General features: G+C 41.0%; 2 protein-coding genes and 1 long non-coding RNA gene across 6 annotated transcripts in view; 2 read left to right on the forward strand and 1 right to left on the reverse strand.

Moving 5' to 3' along the window:
• LOC307038688 (proprotein convertase subtilisin/kexin type 5) overlaps positions 1 to 4,759 on the forward strand; it is a 49,250-nt gene extending 44,491 nt beyond the window's left edge. For all 4 annotated transcript variants that reach the window (XM_079680291.1, XM_079680292.1, XM_079680290.1 and 1 more), the window contains 7 exons: positions 602 to 844; positions 1,324 to 1,569; positions 2,210 to 2,405; positions 2,683 to 2,888; positions 3,029 to 3,129; positions 3,566 to 3,737; positions 4,027 to 4,759. In XM_079680291.1, coding sequence (XP_079536417.1) covers positions 602 to 844; positions 1,324 to 1,569; positions 2,210 to 2,405; positions 2,683 to 2,888; positions 3,029 to 3,129; positions 3,566 to 3,737; positions 4,027 to 4,403 — 1,541 coding nt within the window. In that variant the 3' untranslated portion in view covers positions 4,404 to 4,759. The remainder of the gene's footprint in view (positions 1 to 601; positions 845 to 1,323; positions 1,570 to 2,209; positions 2,406 to 2,682; positions 2,889 to 3,028; positions 3,130 to 3,565; positions 3,738 to 4,026) is intronic.
• Positions 4,760 to 4,940: 181 nt separating this feature from the next.
• LOC307039057 (beta-1,3-galactosyl-O-glycosyl-glycoprotein beta-1,6-N-acetylglucosaminyltransferase 3-like) lies at positions 4,941 to 6,663 on the forward strand. Its single transcript, XM_079680822.1, has one exon. The coding sequence runs from the start codon at positions 5,029 to 5,031 to the stop codon at positions 6,298 to 6,300; it is 1,272 nt and encodes a 423-aa protein (XP_079536948.1). The 5' UTR covers positions 4,941 to 5,028; the 3' UTR covers positions 6,301 to 6,663.
• Positions 6,664 to 6,666: 3 nt separating this feature from the next.
• LOC307039058 lies at positions 6,667 to 8,868 on the reverse strand. The gene is made up of 2 exons (XR_013808123.1): positions 7,425 to 8,868; positions 6,667 to 7,171 (listed from the first exon to the last, which is right to left on the reverse strand). It is a non-coding gene; the product is annotated as an uncharacterized lncRNA (long non-coding RNA).
• Between the last annotated feature and the right edge of the window lie 9,110 nt (positions 8,869 to 17,978).

Raw genomic sequence — 17,978 nt, forward strand, 5'->3', positions numbered from 1 at the left:
TAGCATGATAGGTCCACTTTAAGTTATATATCAGTAAAATCAATCAAATGTAGGTATATGCTTAATACTTGAATATGCTTTAAGAAAAACAACAGCCTACATCACAGCTCTCCATAAGGTTTCATTTATTTTGTTAGCAGCTCATTCCTTAAAACAGGAGCCTCAGCTTGCTTATCATAAGAGGAACTAGGAATGGTTTATTTCAAGCGTGTTATGAAAATAAGTTATTGCGCTTTTTTCTTATCAACTTAGATTTCATAAAAAATGTTTTCAACTTGAATTGAATGAATTTGTTTGAAGAGTGGGCTTCTTAACACATGAATACTGTGTAATGTCTGTTTTCATCTTGATTTAAGAAGTACAATACAAGACAAGCACAGGTTTCATTTTTGGGCAATACTCCATTATACGTTATGAATTTGCTGAGGGCCGACTCAAAATGACCCACCGTAGTTTGGACACCCCTGCCTTAAACTAAGAAACATGTTTAAGTTAGCTTATATTCCAAGAAGATTACATTTTTAATTAAATTTTGAGACATTGTGTATCATCAGCAGATCTCTTACTACAACTTTACCATCCCGTATTAATATCATTTCAGAATGCAGTTTCCTCTACCTGATGCTGAACGGTGTGTGTAAAGCAAGTTGTCCCATGGGCTATTATGAGGACATGGAGGAGGGCCGCTGCGGTCAGTGCCACCTGACCTGTGACAGCTGTTCAGGGCCCCTGGCAGACGACTGTGAGACCTGCTCCACCTTTAGCCCGAAGCTCTATAAGGGTGCATGCTCCAAAGACTGCCCCCCTGGTACTTACTATGACACAGAAGCTATGGAGTGTCAAGGTGGGCCTCTCAATATATTGATGAGATTATTGAGCAGTTTTGAATAATCAGGGTATTTGTATCTGCCACTGGATTTTTGAATTGTTAACTTGCACTCTGGCTATGTCGAGGGGCATTTCCCCAAGAATCTCATAAACCATATCTGAAGTGATAAATATGAAAGCATGAGAGCACAATGATATTATGCTAGCCAGTTTTATTGAATGTAAAGTCAACATAACATGAATATCTGAATGAAAATGCGCTTATGCTAATAAAGAAAGTGCTAAATCCACGTAATCAACCAGGGCCGCACATCCCTGTATTATTTGTAAGGGCGTCTATAGCTTAGTGAGACATCAAAACCGTATTTATTTAAGATAGAAGATTCCCTACAGAGTGAGCCACTGCCGCCTCATAGATTACAGACTCACCTCCAGGCATATTGAGGCCATCACACCCTCATTTGTAAATAATATGTTATTTTTGACTATGTGCAGAGTGTCACCAGACATGCTTCAGCTGCTCCGGCTCGGATGCCAACCAGTGCACCCAGTGCGAGAAAGGCCTCGTGCTGGATCCAAACACACTGTTGTGTGGCGTGACGGGCGACACAGAATGCCCACCGAGGACCTATCTCCACGACGACCAGTTCACCTGCATGGGTTGCCACCGGCACTGTTACTCGTGTGAGGGGCCGAGCAACGATGAATGCCAGACCTGTGCCGTCCCCAAATACCTTCATAGTGAGCATGGTCTAGTCATATTAAACTGCAAAACTGAAGTGGTAAAGGGTGTAAAATAAATGTGCTTTTGTTATGCCACAGAGAAAATCAACACATACAGTATCTCCAGAGTGTCATCTACTCAGGGACTCGATAACAGTATTATTTAGGATCTTGATGAAGCCTCAGCAATAGTCTTGTTTAGTAATTGTAAACAAGTCTGATGTACATTTTTAATTCTAGTTGCAACCGCTTGAGAAAATATTTCACTATTTTGGTCACGCCTAAACAGCTGCATGTCGTTGATCAGCAGTTAACAACATCAACCTCTGAATCATGGCAATATACATGTATGACTTAATATACCTGTGTTGCTTCCGTGTAAAATTGCATTTGAAGAAATGGTAGCATTTTACCTTTTCTTTTTTGGAGCCTTAAATTAGTTTTTTTTGTTTTAATATTAATAGCAATTATTGTTGTATAAGCAATTGTAGTTCTGTCAATTTTTCTTTTTTACATTTTTCAACCGATTCAGAATCTTATATTATAAGATTAAGAACCTCTTATGTGAATATTTTCTCCCCTCATCTCTATAGGTGCCAAAAAATGTTTTACTTATGAATTAGTAATGGAACCTTTTCTCTGTGTACTTATTTTCCAGACAGCAGCTGTGTGAGGGAGTGTCCGGACGGTACATACGCCACAGAGCAGGATGCTGATGGAACGGAGCTGGGTCTCTGTTTGCTTTGTGATCACGCCTGTTCCTCCTGCACCGGAGCTTCGCCCAAAGATTGCCTGAAATGCTTTGTGGGACACTTGCGTCTCCTCCACCTCTGTGTCACTAATTGTCCCACAGGGTAAAAAGCTGGCTGATTAATCATGAAAATGTTTACTTTGGTATTAAACTGCAACCTTTTTAACAAAGTCTATTGACTTTCGTAATGCTCCCACTATTGCCTTATCCAGGAAGCATAACGAAATATTATCTTTGTTTAGGAAATAATCTGAGTTATTAACATAGCCAGTATGTTCAACATCTTTCTAAAATCTTATAGCAGTAGTACAACTATCATAAAACTATGAAGATTTGTAATTGTCTTAAGTTAATATTGATCATTTCACGCATTTCCTCAGGTATTACAGAGAGGGCTCTCAGTGTGAGAGATGTGACCGATCCTGTGAGCTGTGTACGGGAGCGGGGCCTGAGTCTTGCAGGGCCTGTGCCCCTCCTCTTCTGGAGCTGCAGGGCACCAAGTTGTGTGTGGAGCACTGTCCCCATCGTTTCTATCAGCTCAATGACATATGCAAACAGTGCCACACCAGTTGTCAGACATGCACAGGTATAGTTCTTGAAGCCATTACACAGTTATTTCTGTGGCCGATTTGTTATCCTGTTTATCTACGTAGATATCTGCCCGATATGTCAATTTTGCACTTTTGTTTTCATTCAAGTTCTCACATCATAAGTGTGTGTTTCCAGATGCCTCGACTCAGGGATGCTTGACGTGCGACTGGGGCAGCACTTTAAAGGACAGAGTCTGCTATCCGCGTTGTGAAGAGGGGCGATACTTTTCAGAAAAGGTGTGCGCTTAGCTTCAAGCCATGTACCATATTACTTTAATTATTCTAATCAACATATTTGAAAGCAGAGGAAAATGCTCCCGTATTTAATATTGTTTGATTTTCAAATTAGGAAAAAAAGAAAAGTTGTCACATTAATTCCTCACTCAATCATTGCACTACTAAACAGTGGGTGTACTGGGATCGTTGTATCCATAAATGAGGATCTGCTGATGTCCTTTGTATGCATTTCAAATGGTAAAGTAGCTAAATAATCAAGGTCATGACAACATATTCCCTAGCTTCTTACTATAGGTCTGTGAATTGCCAGTTATCATAGTTGTGGTTATTTCATATAAATATGTTTTTGTCTGGGCTTTTTGAACGGGTTTAATTTAAGCTAGAAAGGTGTAATGTCACTCACCAATCATGATGTTTTGAAATGTTACCGTTGTAGGAAACGTGTGAGCCATGTGACAGCTCGTGCAGGCATTGCACCGGCCTCAGACCTGACCAGTGTTTGACTTGTCCCCGGGGTTTTGCGCTTCATGCTGTGGAGAGGCGCTGCACCCGCTGCTGTCAGGCTGGAGTCAACGACACTGATTGCTGTGTTTGTGATGGCCGCTCAGGTAGAGACCCTGTCTTTCAGAAGCAACATAGGTGCAACCAATTATGTGCAAACTATGTGCAATATGTGCCATATGAGCAATATATATATGCCGTTAAAAACTGTGCAATATATACCTGGCTGCTAAATCCTCAGAACTGTTACAGGGTGTGTATTTTTGTAAAATCTGTAACTTTTTGATTATAATTTTTTTTTTTTTATCTTTAGTACTTTTACAATGTAAATGTCCCCTCTGTGGGACTAATACAGATATTCTGATTCATCTCTTAAAGACAGTTTTTTTGTTTTAGGTCTGTGTGTGGAGGCGCCACAACCCAAGTCAGGGGACGATCAGGTAACAGACCTGAATGTATCGTCTGCAGCTCTGAAGCACACCTCAGCTGGCGTACCCATCGCTCTCCTGCTGGCTCTTGGGTTGGCTCTGGCTGTGTTCGCCTTGGTCAAAGCCCATGCCAGGAAGAAGCTCTGCTGGGGCCAGAGCTACGAGAGACTGAACGGCAGCGCCAACATGCCTCACGGGGTCCCTGAGCCGGACAGCGGGGACGAGGTGGATGTGGTGTACACCAGCAGAGGCGGATCGGTGTATCGACGATACAGCTTCATCCATGAGCAGGACGCAGATGCACCCCATCATGTGGATGAGATCACTTGTCTAAATCCAATTTAGATACTTTGAAAACAGAGATGAAGATATCTGAGGAATGTATTGTGGATAATCACAAAATTATGACTGAAGGGAAAAATGTAAATTGTGCAGTAATGTTAAGGAGAGTAGTGGGATTGTTCTTTTTTGAGTGCTGTTGAGTGTTATTCTGCTCTACAAAGTCTCTGTACCTGTAATGCACATTCTTAGAAGGGGCATTTGTGAGTAAACAGTAGAAAAACACATATGTGTTTGTATGACTTTCTTTTTGTTACTTATAGATATATTTGTTAAACAGTGAAATGATTGTGTATAATAATTGAAATGACCATGATCTCTGTAAATAGACATTTAAATGAAATAAAATATTTTCTACTTGATGTCCTTAGTGCAAACATTGTGTTGGCTGTGTGCTGATATTATTGTATCATAAAACAAACAAGTCCTTCTGTTCCAAGGAAATTCTGTCTACCTGAAAGTCCATATCCTATTAATGGATACCATATAGTTTGCTAAACAAATATCTAACACACCTTAGTTTGACACACCAACTGAGGGGGCTGATTCAGTTTTTCATTATATGTACCTGTCAAACTTCCGCTTACAGTGAAGCAAAGGTCACCGATGCTGAAGTGACTACAGCCAAGGAATGGCAAGGTTTTTTATTCGCCTGACTTTGAAGACCCTCTCTCTCATCCTCATAGGTACTTTGCTTTCATTTTTCCTTTGGAAAACTGACTCCAACAAGCAGTCGTTGTCTGATCTCAGGATACCACAGCAGTTTTTTACTGACCTGCCTGGCTGCTCGGCTATTATCAGTGGAGACATTACCGGCAAGAAAAAACAATTAGAAGTGCTTTTGGGATCCAGGAAAAGACAGAAAGTACTAACTGAGGACTTCTACCTTAACGTGACAAAGGACTGTCCAGCTTACCTTAAACAGAGAGGTTTCATTACATCACCCCTCAGTGAAGAAGAAAATGATTTTCCCATTGCCTACTCAATGGTTATTCATGAAAAGATTGAGATGTTTGAGCGTCTTCTAAAAGCTATTTACACTCCTCAGAATATCTACTGTGTGCATGTGGATCAGAAATCCTCTGAAGACTTTCTGAAGGGAGTGAAGGCAATTGTTTCCTGCCTTCCTAATGTGTTTCTAGCCAGTAGGTTAGAACGTGTGGTTTATGCCTCATGGTCCCGAGTGCAGGCGGATTTGAACTGCATGAAAGATCTGCTGAACTCACACATCCAGTGGAGGTACCTGCTAAACACCTGCGGGGCCGACTTTCCCATCAAAACCAACAGGGAAATGGTTCAGGCTCTAAAAGCCCTAAACGGGAGAAACAGCATGGAGACAGAGGCCACCAATAACTACAAGAAAGCTCGCTGGCAATATCATCACAATGTTAATGGCACTGTCGTAAGGACTGATGTGAAGAAAAGACCCCCACCTATTAGCAGCCCTATGTTCATGGGAAATGCTTACTTTGTGGTCACGAGAGCCTTTGTGAAGCATGTGATGCAGGACAGAGAGGCTCAGAAGCTATTGGAGTGGGAGAGGGACACTTACAGCCCCGATGAGAGCCTGTGGGCGACCCTGCAGAGGATGCCCTCCGTTCCAGGATCGATCCCTGCCAACACCAAGTATGATGAGTCAGACATGCAAGCCATCGCTCGCGTGGTGAAGTGGGGCTATCATGCAGGCAGTATAAAAGATGGAGCCCCGTACGATCATTGCACCGGTGCTTACAGAAGATCAGTGTGTGTGTACGGCGCTGGAGACCTCGCCTGGCTCCTTCAACAACATCACCTCTTTGCAAATAAGTTTGATCCTGAGGTTGATGACATCGCTATTAGGTGTCTGGAGTCAGTTCTGCGGTTTAAGATGTTAGGACATGACATGGTAACAGATCACTTCTAACTTCTTAACATGTATAATATTGTAACAGTTTATATTTAATACAGGTTATTACGTTATAAGTTTATTTTTATATTGTCATTATTTAATTGAAATGTCTTGATTCATTCTCTATTAATTATCTTCAAGATACTATCTGTCTTGTCATGTTTTTATGAATGTGGCTGTTATGGTCAGTATATTGAAATGATGATAAACTCCAACTTCAATGAAAGTGGATGAGATAAAGAAGGTAAAAACAGTACAGTAGTATCTAAAGCAAAGCAATTGAATTGAGTGAAGTAACATTTTTTGGGTATTTTTGTTTACCTCAAATGCTGTCATTTACCTTCCTATCTTGTATGAAATAAAAAGAAATACAAAACATGATGAAATCCATGACTTTACTTGGAGGAAATGTTACATTAAGACCTACATCTTTGCTTCAGATTATTGCTCTCACAAATGTTCTCCCTCACAACTCAAAGGGCACATTTTGAGTGAAGGGCAAAAAATAATTCACAATCATCATCATCATCAATCATTTAGAGTGCCTTACATAACGTGTAGATACACCAGTAACTAGGGGACACCAATAAGCTAAGTTGGACATGATATATTGGCAGTAAATAAAAATAAGATTAAAAACATTTCAGACAGCAAGTGGAAGAACGCTGAATATCAAGCTGTGAAAAGTCCCCCGATGTAACAGGCAGAACAGTTTCAAAAAGGCACTTCATGATGCAAACAAGTCTTCAGTCACGATGCCCAGAACATAAACATACGAGTGGCTGTTTGAAACATTCTCCGTCGTTTTCCTCCTCCACATCGTGTGGGCAAAGCAGGGTCACTCTGGAACAGCAGCCGCTGCGATCTCCACTTTGCCGTGCGCGTCCTGGTCGATAATGCAGGGAAATTTAACAGTGATCAGAAACCTGTGCTACTGGGATGACAGGTCATATAACAAGACATTACATTACAAGATAACCGATAATGTAAAAATAAAAACAGGCTGCCCTGCAACAGAAACGTTTTTATATTATGACATACTGAAATGTGATCATTGCCTCTACACCATTACCAAATGGACTTTTTAGTATGAGAGAATATTTCATTTTTCACTTAAAGGTTTAACTTACTAGACTTACCATCTGCATACAGATACAGTAAATGCCTTACTTACACCCTTACTTTGATAAGCCACAACATAACTGCAATTCAATAACCCCCTTGTCTGTGCTTATCAGTATAGTAGAACAAATGAGGGTAAGGTTTGCGGTAGTTACTAAACATCAGCAAGGAGTGGGTATGCAGTGAGTCATGCAGAGAGCTGTGAGAGAGGACAAGCCCAGTGTTCAGTGAGATAGTTATCGAGTGCATCCGTGTGAGGACATGGTTACAGTGCATACCACAAAACCACAGTGACAAAGACTTCCCTGTAGGTCCACCACACCAGTCGTACAAATATGAACAAACTTACCCAAGATCAAATTCTAAACCTGGTTTTTAAAAAGACACATGCAAAGTAAGATCTACTTGAGGCCCCAACTTTAATATCAGAAAGCAGCAATGCAATTATTTAGCTGGGAAAGTATGTGCTGGACATAAATCAATGATTCAGTGTCTGTACTTTGTACCGTAACCTTTGGTGTGCAATAGGCTACTAAGGGTACATTATATGTTTTAACAACATACAGATCGCTGATCTTAAATTGAGGCAAGAATAGAGAACATATAAACAAGAATGGATTTTGAAATAGGATTGGCTCAGAAATTAGATTAAGTTGGTTAAATAATGACCAAGCCACCTATTTTTGGAAACCATCAAGCTTCTCAGTTTGCTATTGAGTGAACATCCTTAATCCACTGAGGGGAAAATGTGGGACATTTAGAGAGGAAGCAAATCATCCAACTACAAACATTCGGGATAGAACGAAGTGTATTGTTGCATTTTTGAAAGCCAACAGATCATTTTGTTGTTAGTTTGTGAATTGCAAAACAACAAAGTGCTGAGACTGACCCTGGTTGTAAGTGTATATACCTTTTACGGCTTTTCCTATTTTTTTCTTCGTCAAACCTTAAGAGGGGGCAGGGAAATGGAGTTAAGGAAAAAATAATACCAGCCAACAGCAACCAGACATCCAAAAAGAGCAAACACATTTGGTAAAGAGATGAATTTGCATTGAAGCTTTTACAAAAGCCACATGGAAACTAGGCCCGCATCAGGTAAAGTAGAAAATACAGCATGAGCTCAATAATGATGCAGAACAGCAAAGGTCAACCAGAGGAAAATACAAATTCCTTGATAGCTGTTTATGGGACAAAACAAATCTACATTTTCTAGTAATGTTGATACTTGTTGAAGGTTAAATAAACTCATGAGTGCACAAGGCTAAGCTGTTCTGTGTTTAAATCTTAGTAGCTTGCATTTGGATCTCTTCTAGTGAGTCAGCCTTAAAACCCCCGACATCTTGTCTATACTGGCCATACAGGAAAAGCTAAATGTTACTGTGGCACCACCTACAGATGAAATCCAACCACAGTCTGCAGAATCAGCCAGATAATAGGGGGAAAAAGCAAGGGACATGACGTTTTTTTTTCTAATTTGGAAACTGCTTAAAAGTATGAAGTAATGGGTGTTTTGAAATGTGTGTTAATGTTCATTGTGTGTTATAAATTATTTACCTGCTTCTAATCATTTGATGTATGAGTATTTATTTACAGACAATACATTCTATACATGCTGGTATACCTTTCTGATAAGGTAGGTGCTCTGGTCTGAAATGATAGATGTTGATTGAGCTACTGCAATTGGGTGAGAGTGTTTCATCATCATATATGACCAGCTTAACCATCAAGTAATCCCAGGTAAAGTTCTACTCAAGATCATACCAGTCTGACCAGCTAATGGTGAACAACTACTAGACCACTGTGACCACTAGCTTTTATTAGCTAAACCAGCTATCCCGACCAGCTAATGGTGACCAGCTAGACCACTGTGACCAAACCAGCTAAAGTGCCCTCTTAACCAGCTAACTAATCCAGCCTAATATTGAGCAGCCTGACCAGCCTTGTTGGTCTAAGCTGTTTTTTTCAGCAGGGAACACACCTAGTTTCAGACACCTACTGAGAGGGCTGATTCAGTTTTTCATTAGGCAAGGCAAGGCAAGTTTATTTAAATAGTACTTTTCAACACAAAGTGCTTTACAAAAAAAAATGAAAGACATTAAAGAAAATGGCATTTAAAATCAGTGATTAAAAAGAAAAGTTAATCAAATAAACATTAAAAGAAAAAATACATGGATAAAAGTTACAGTGCAGTCTAAGATATGAATAGTGTAAGGGAAACTTCTGCAGCAATGGAGAGTCAGGACTCAGAGAGACACGAGGAGAGAGTTTGAGCTTTGATGTCAAACAATGATGTTTATTACAAGTCAACGGCGTGAGAATTCATATCACAAGTCACAGCAGCAAAAGGTTCTGACTGCACGGGTGGGTTGTCATGTCAATTCTGCCCAGCCTATCTCTCGATAGACCTTTTAACTAGTTTACAGAGAGTTAATGAGCATATTGGGGGAGGCGTAAACATCTGGAGACACAGGAGATGTCTCTCACATCTGTGGAGCTTAGAAAGCCAGCGTTCTCACAGTCGTAAACCATTTCGTGACCGATAATTGAACTGGTTTATCAAGATAGCTGGAGCCTCCCATTCCTTAAGAGAGATAATAACAGAGCCAGGGTTTGGTCGTAAACGTCAACACACAGAATAGGTTAAATATCTAAAGTAAAGACAGAAATATTCTTTGACAGTTCCTCCCTTTTTATCATCTTTGATAACCTGAAAACATTAGTCTAATAATAATTTGGTAAATACTTAAATCAAAAGGCGTCTTCAGATTTGAGTGTGGCCTTACACAACATCAATTACATCACAAAGTAGAATAAGACTGAAACATTAAATCAAAATGATTGATACAACCAATCATAACAGAAAAATCATCTCTTACAAAAGCACAATAATGAACACACATAAAACACAGATGCACAATAGCAAAAACATCTATTTTAAAATAATATGTTTTAACATTGAATCATTAGTTGATCTCACTTATCAAACTATAAAACCAGAACCAGCTTGCAGTTTAAAGATTTACTTCAAGGCAATCACTAGTCAAACATTTTTTAAACTCAGGACCATAAGAGATCCAGCGAAGGTATAAAATTCACAGTTGCAAAATTGCAGTGTCTTCAATTTTTAGGATTACTTACGTTTACTTCATTACATATTAAATCAAAAGACTATGGCACGATAACATAATTACATTATTTCAACTATCAATTATTATGTCATTTCAAAATCTGAAGGGAAAATTAAACAATTCTCAAAATGTTTAACAATCTGAAAAGGAAAAGTTAGGCAAATATTCAAAGACTTTTGTAGAAACCTGGAAAGGAAGGATTAAACATTCTTAAAACTTGAAACATCATTGTAGGTCTGTCTGTGCATGGGTAATACATTGAAGAGTAGTGTTGTTAAGCCTGATTGCTGGACAATTAAGGATATTAACATCATCTGTAATAATATTAGAAATATCTTATTATTCAATACCTTATAATCTGAAAATATCAATTAATTTATTTTGTTTAGTGTGAAAGTGTAATCGGATCTGACAAAATATATTTATCACCACAATTTAAAGGTCCCATGTCATGGCCATTTCCACTGATCATAATTCCGTGGTTGAGGTCTACTAGAATAGAAAAATACTGTGCAATTTTCCAAACTCACATTGGTTTCGCATACAGCATCTCTGTAAAGGCCCAGATACACCGGCCCGAAATCGGCAGTAAATGGGAGTCGGGCCGAACATGAGCGTGGGCACGCCCTATTCGGAGTGGTGTGCGCCGCACCGTCGGGTCTTTTCTGCCGACCTGACGCCTTTTCTTGCCGATTCAATCGGCGTCGGGAACACCACCGGAAGTCAGACAAAGGGATAACACTGATTGGCTGTTCAGCTAGCGAATCAGTGCATGAGAAGCGTTAACGGAAGTGAGGGAAGTAAACAAATAATTTAAAATGGAAGATGGAACACACACGGACGGCTATTTCACCTCATCGGTTTATAGAGCTCCTGTTCGTTCATGTTTTCAATGGACGAGAGTGAAAATGGAAAGAAAAACGCTCTTTGTTGTTTGTTTATATCACGGAGTCTGTTCTTCTTCTCTGTTTTCCGGTTGTTCCGGTTGTTGCCTCTTTTGAATGATGAATACACACTACCGCTGCCTGCTGGTAAGGAGAGTTATTGCCACTCACGCATACGCAGTTCATACGTGCTCGGCTCTGATTTGCGGTGTGTTCCAGTGCGCGTAGTCGGGAAATACGCAGGAGAGTCCGGCGACGCAACAGTCGGTGTCGGCTTCGGCGACTTCTCAGGTGACTGGCGTATCTGGGCCTTAAAGTATGTGTATTCAGCAGTATTCACTTTTTCCACTAAACGGCTCGCTGCAGCTCCCCCCCCCCTCCCTGTGAGCCCAGTGTGCTCTGATTGGTCGGTAAGTTGTGAATCGCGCTGAGCTCCGTTGAGGTGTGATTTCCTTATTTAGCGATACATAGCCAAACACAGCCAAACTCAACCTGAACACACACAAAGTCACAGCTGAAATAAAAACAATAAGTGTGGCTTGATGTTATTTTTTCTTGAGTAAGAAAAAGGTTTATAGGTTGATAAACGCTGTGAGAATGGGTCTACAGAGAGAATTTCGCCGCGATCCCAAGTTCCCAACTGTCAACCTGCAGCAGGGAGCAGAAATCAGCAGAGCTGGCTGCACTGAGTGTGTGTGTGGATTGGTCAATTTGGACCAATCAGCGGGGGCTTAACGTAACGGTTCCGCGGACATAACGTAACGGCTCCACGGATTGGCCCATTTAGTTCCGGGTACGTGCTTTCGTAAGCACATACGCGGAAGAATCAAATGGATGATGACGTTTCACCAACGAGGCGTTTTGGGGAGGTATTTTCTGTGTTAGAGTTTTACTCGAGAGCTGGAAGAACATGTCCTCCTGACTCGTTCTCCTCCTCTCTTTACGACACAGAGTGTCTGGTGTGTAAAGGCATCCTATTACTGATTAGCACTGTGGTGCTGATTGGCTCAAACTCTTCTTCATCAGAGCGCCATATTTCAACCCCCCCCCCCCCCCCCCAATTGCTTGGTATTGCTTGCGTGCTGTTTTTGTGTGGCTCATTCAGTGAGCACTGTATGATCCCCCAGTGAAACATAGACTCATCTGCCTGCATTGCTTCTGCTATCTGCTTGAGAGCAGTGCAACTGCATATTCCAAGTGGCGCATCCAGGTCTCCCCCCGTGATGGGAGAGGTTAGGAAGACATCTGCTCCTCCAAGAAACATGGAACCTTGTATTATAGAAGCCCTCGCTCGTCCTGCAGGGTTGTCTGCTTTTGTCCACCGAGCAGAAAGACCTCTCATCTCGAACGACCTCGTGCCTCTTTGCCCGTGGCTGGGGGTGCTCTCTGCAGCCGGAGAGTGTGACCCTCTCTCTCTGACCCTTGGCCTTCAGAGCTGTCCTAGTTATTGGGTTAACACTTGATAGGGATGTTTTCCTGAGTGAAGACAACTCAAGGTAATGGATTAGCACATTATCATTTAATTACAAAGATAGGATAGGCCCCTCAGAATTATTTGGGAGCCTTCCTGACACATGCACATGCATTTTGAAGGTATGTGTTAGAGTCATTTAACATGCAAGAATCATATACTTATCACTCCAAAGCAGAGAAATGTTATTTTAATTGAAAGGTGAGCTAGTCCCTGTGGATATAACCCCTTCTCAATGATTCTAAATGTTATATTAATTCACCATTTACCGTTTGATAAAAGATTAGTTTATCAGAAATACATTTCTTCTTCCATAAAACATAGGTTTGAGAAATAAATATTCCAATATGAAATCAATTATTCAATATAATTGACTCTCCATTTAAGCATGGTATAGATCATAATCCATTACTCGAGAAGACTCAGTATCACCTGTGCGCAGCTTACAAAAAACAATTGTGAAAAACATGTATTATGCAGGAAATGTATACCTTTGTTTAAAAGCAAAGCATATCTGATGCAGGAGGAAAAGCCTCACCCCCCTCAACATCTGAGTCACTACCGATGGCATAGCATGAATGATAGTGGGTGTCTGAGGGTGTCATTACTGAGAAATGTCAAACAAATTCAAAACCTTACATTTGAAAACAGGTTTGCATTCCTCCACTTAAGGCGACGTTATCAATGGAAACAATAAAAGCTAATTGTTTTGACGTAGAATCTATCAATTGAATCGTCAGAGCAGAACAGAATGGTTGTATTGTAGCCTGAGTACCGTGCAGCCTTTAGTTTTACCAGGTGGAAACATTGTCCATATACAGGACTGTCTCAGAAAATTAGAATATTGTGATAAAGTTCTTTATTTTCTGTAATGCAATTAAAAAAACTAAAATGTCATACATTCTGGATTCATTACAAATCAACTGAAATATTGCAAGCCTTTTATTATTTTAATATTGCTGATTATGGCATACAGCTTAAGAAAACTCAAAAATCCTATCTCAAAAAATTAGAACAGTTCCTCAGACCAAGTAAAAAAAAAAGATTTATAACAGCAAAACACAATCAAACATTTGAAAATGTCCATTAATGCACTCAGTACTTGGTTGGGAATCCTTTTGCACGGATTACTGCATCAATGCGGCGTGGCATGGAGGCAATCAGCCTGTGGCATTGCTGAGGTGTTATGGATGCCCAGGATGCTTCAATAGCGGCCTTTAGCTCATTAGCATTGTTGGGTCTGGTGTCTTTCAGCTTCTTCTTCACAATACCCCACATATTCTCTATGGGGTTCAGGTCAGGGGAATTTGCAGGCCAATCGAGGACAGTAATGCCATGGTCAGTACACCAGTTACTGGTGGTTTTGGCACTGTGGGCAGGTGCCAGATCATGCTGGAAAATGAATTCCTCATCTCCATAGAGCTTTTCAGCAGACGGAAGCATGTAGTGCTCTAAAATCTCTTGGTACACAGCCGCATTTACTCTGGGCTTGATGAAACACAGTGGACCAACACCAGCAGCTGACATGGCTCCCCAAACCATCGCTGACTGTGGGAACTTCACACTGGATTTCAAGCAACTTGGATTTTGCTCCTCTCCAGCCTTTCTCCAGACTCTGGCGCCTTGACTTCCAAATGAAATACAAAACTTGCTTTCGTCTGAAAAGAGGACTTTGGACCACTGTGCAACTGTCCAGTGCTTCTTTTCCTTAGCCCAAGTCAGACGCCTCTTCCGTTGTCTTGAGTTCAGAAGTGGCTTGACCATGGGAATACGGCTATTGTAGCCCATTTCCCGGACACGTCTGTGAACAGTGACTTTTGATACCTGGACTCCAGCTTCAGTCCACTGTCTTTGAAGCTCCCCCAAATTCTGGAAGCGACTCTTCTTCACAATGCTGTTAAGGCTGCGGTCATCTCTCTTGGTTGTGCAGCGTTTCCTGCCACATTTCCCCCTTCCAACAGACTTTTTGTGGATGTGCTTTGAAACTGCACTCTGTGAACAGCTTGCTCTTTGAGAAATTTCTTTTTGTGTCTTACCCTCCTGATGGAGGGTGTCAATGACGGTCCTCTGGACTGCAGTCAGATCAGCAGTCTTCCCCATACTTGTGATTTAGTTTACTGAACCAAGCTGAGTGTTTTTCAAGGCTCAGGAAACCCTTGCAGGTGTTTCGAGTTAATTAGACGATTCAAGTGATTCGTTGAACACCCTACTAGTATACTTTTTCATGATATTCTAATATTTAGAGATAGGATATTTGAGTTTTCTTAAGCTGTATGCCATAATCAGCAATATTAAAATAATAAAAGGCTTGCAATATTTCAGTTGATTTGTAATGAATCCAGAATGTATGACATTTTTGTTTTTTTAATTGCATTACAGAAAATAAAGAACTTTATCACAATATTCTAATTTTCTGAGACAGTCCTGTAATGTGAATACAGGACTGTCTCAGAAAATTAGAATATTGTGATAAAGTTCTTTATTTTCTGTAATGCAATTAAAAAAACAAAAATGTCATACATTCTGGATTCATTACAAATCAACTGAAATATTGCAAGCCTTTTATTATTTTAATATTGCTGATTATGGCATACAGCTTAAGAAAACTCAAATATCCTATCTCTAAATATTAGAATATCATGAAAAAGTATACTAGTAGGGTGTTCAACGAATCACTTGAATCGTCTAATTAACTCGAAACACCTGCAAGGGTTTCCTGAGCCTTGAAAAACACTCAGCTTGGTTCAGTAAACTAAATCACAAGTATGGGGAAGACTGCTGATCTGACTGCTGTCCAGAGGACCGTCATTGACACCCTCCATCAGGAGGGTAAGACACAAAAAGAAATTTCTCAAAGAGCAAGCTGTTCACAGAGTGCAGTTTCAAAGCACATCCACAAAAAGTCTGTTGGAAGGGGGAAATGTGGCAGGAAACGCTGCACAACCAAGAGAGATGACCGCAGCCTTAACAGCATTGTGAAGAAGAGTCGCTTCCAGAATTTGGGGGAGCTTCAAAGACAGTGGACTGAAGCTGGAGTCCAGGTATCAAAAGTCACTGTTCACAGACGTGTCCGGGAAATGGGCTACAATAGCCGTATTCTCATGGTCAAGCCACTTCTGAACTCAAGACAACGGAAGAGGCGTCTGACTTGGGCTAAGGAAAAGAAGCACTGGACAGTTGCACAGTGGTCCAAAGTCCTCTTTTCAGACGAAAGCAAGTTTTGTATTTCATTTGGAAGTCAAGGCGCCAGAGTCTGGAGAAAGGCTGGAGAGGAGCAAAATCCAAGTTGCTTGAAATCCAGTGTGAAGTTCCCACAGTCAGCGATGGTTTGGGGAGCCATGTCAGCTGCTGGTGTTGGTCCACTGTGTTTCATCAAGCCCAGAGTAAATGCAGCTGTGTACCAAGAGATTTTAGAGCACTGCATGCTTCCGTCTGCTGAAAAGCTCTATGGAGATGAGGAATTCATTTTCCAGCATGATCTGGCACCTGCCCACAGTGCCAAAACCACCAGTAACTGGTGTACTGACCATGGCATTACTGTCCTCGATTGGCCTGCAAATTCCCCTGACCTGAACCCCATAGAGAATATGTGGGGTATTGTGAAGAAGAAGCTGAAAGACACCAGACCCAACAATGCTAATGAGCTAAAGGCCGCTATTGAAGCATCCTGGGCATCCATAACACCTCAGCAATGCCACAGGCTGATTGCCTCCATGCCACGCCGCATTGATGCAGTAATCCGTGCAAAAGGATTCCCAACCAAGTACTGAGTGCATTAATGGACATTTTCAAATGTTTGATTGTGTTTTGCTGTTATAAATCTTTTTTTTTTACTTGGTCTGAGGAACTATTCTAATTTTTTGAGATAGGATTTTTGAGTTTTCTTAAGCTGTATGCCATAATCAGCAATATTAAAATAATAAAAGGCTTGCAATATTTCAGTTGATTTGTAATGAATCCAGAATGTATGACATTTTTGTTTTTTTAATTGCATTACAGAAAATAAAGAACTTTATCACAATATTCTAATTTTCTGAGACAGTCCTGTACATGCAGAATTAGACAGTAATGGCGCGTTTCCACAACACGGCCTCGCTCGTTAGGACTGGCTCACTTCGTTAGGACTGGCTCGCTCGTTAGGACTGGCTCACTTTATGGCTCGTCTCCATGACAGTTTAGGAACTGGGGAAGTATCTATAGTAACGCAGTGTAGGCGGAGCGATCGGCTTTTTGGCGGGCGGAGCGACGCTTCTTAAAACAGCCGTGACGTCATCTTCAATGCGACACAACACACAACAATGGAGGATGTGGAAGCCATCGTTCGCTTGTTTCTTGCTGTGTGGATTCTTATCACAAGAAAGAGGAAACAGTTGGTTCGAAAGAAGTGGCGTATAGCAAGACGAGGTATACAAGAAGCTGACGCGAGAGTTTTGGCAGGCCAACAACGCCGCAGTGACTACAGGACGACTCCAATCACTACTTCTTCTTCTACACTACAAAGCTACTTGGTAAGCTAACGTTCGCTAACTAGCAATGTTTTTAGACTCACGCACCCTATACGACCAAAGTGTTTCAAGTATTTAATTAATTGTAGCTACCACTTTTACGTATTAAAATATGTATGCTTTTGTTTGTGTATTTCAGATTTTACGTCGCCGCCTTAGACCATGTGTTTGGATGCTCGACCGAGCTACCGAGTGGTGGGATGTGATTCTTCCACCTTTCACACACACTCAGCGGGTGGAGAACTTCAGGATGTCTGAGGAAACATACACCTACCTGTGCAACAAAAAGGGACATTTCTGGAATGTGTTTGCAGGAATGCCTGGGAGCTTGCATGACGCTCGGGTTTTGAGACTGTCTTCATTGTGGGAGTTGGCCAGTCGTGGCAACCACTTTCCACCTTGCACCAGGAACATTGGTGGGGTGAATGCTGGCTATTACATCCTGGGAGACAATGCCTATCCCTTGCAAAACTGGCTCTTAAAACCCTTCGCTGACACTGGACGGCTGACAGAAGAACATGTGAGTGACATACAACAAGAAAATTAAAGACAGAAATATTCTTTGACAAATAGTTCAATTAAA

The sequence above is a fragment of the Notothenia rossii genome (genome assembly GCF_949606895.1).
Source record: "Notothenia rossii genome assembly, chromosome: 5".
In the NCBI taxonomy this organism is placed as follows: domain Eukaryota; kingdom Metazoa; phylum Chordata; class Actinopteri; order Perciformes; family Nototheniidae; genus Notothenia; species Notothenia rossii.

Bases quoted from the DNA above. Each gene is read 5' to 3' on its own strand.
- LOC307039057 (XM_079680822.1), top strand. From the start codon at position 5,029: ATGGCAAGGTTTTTTATTCGCCTGACTTTGAAGACCCTCTCTCTCATC.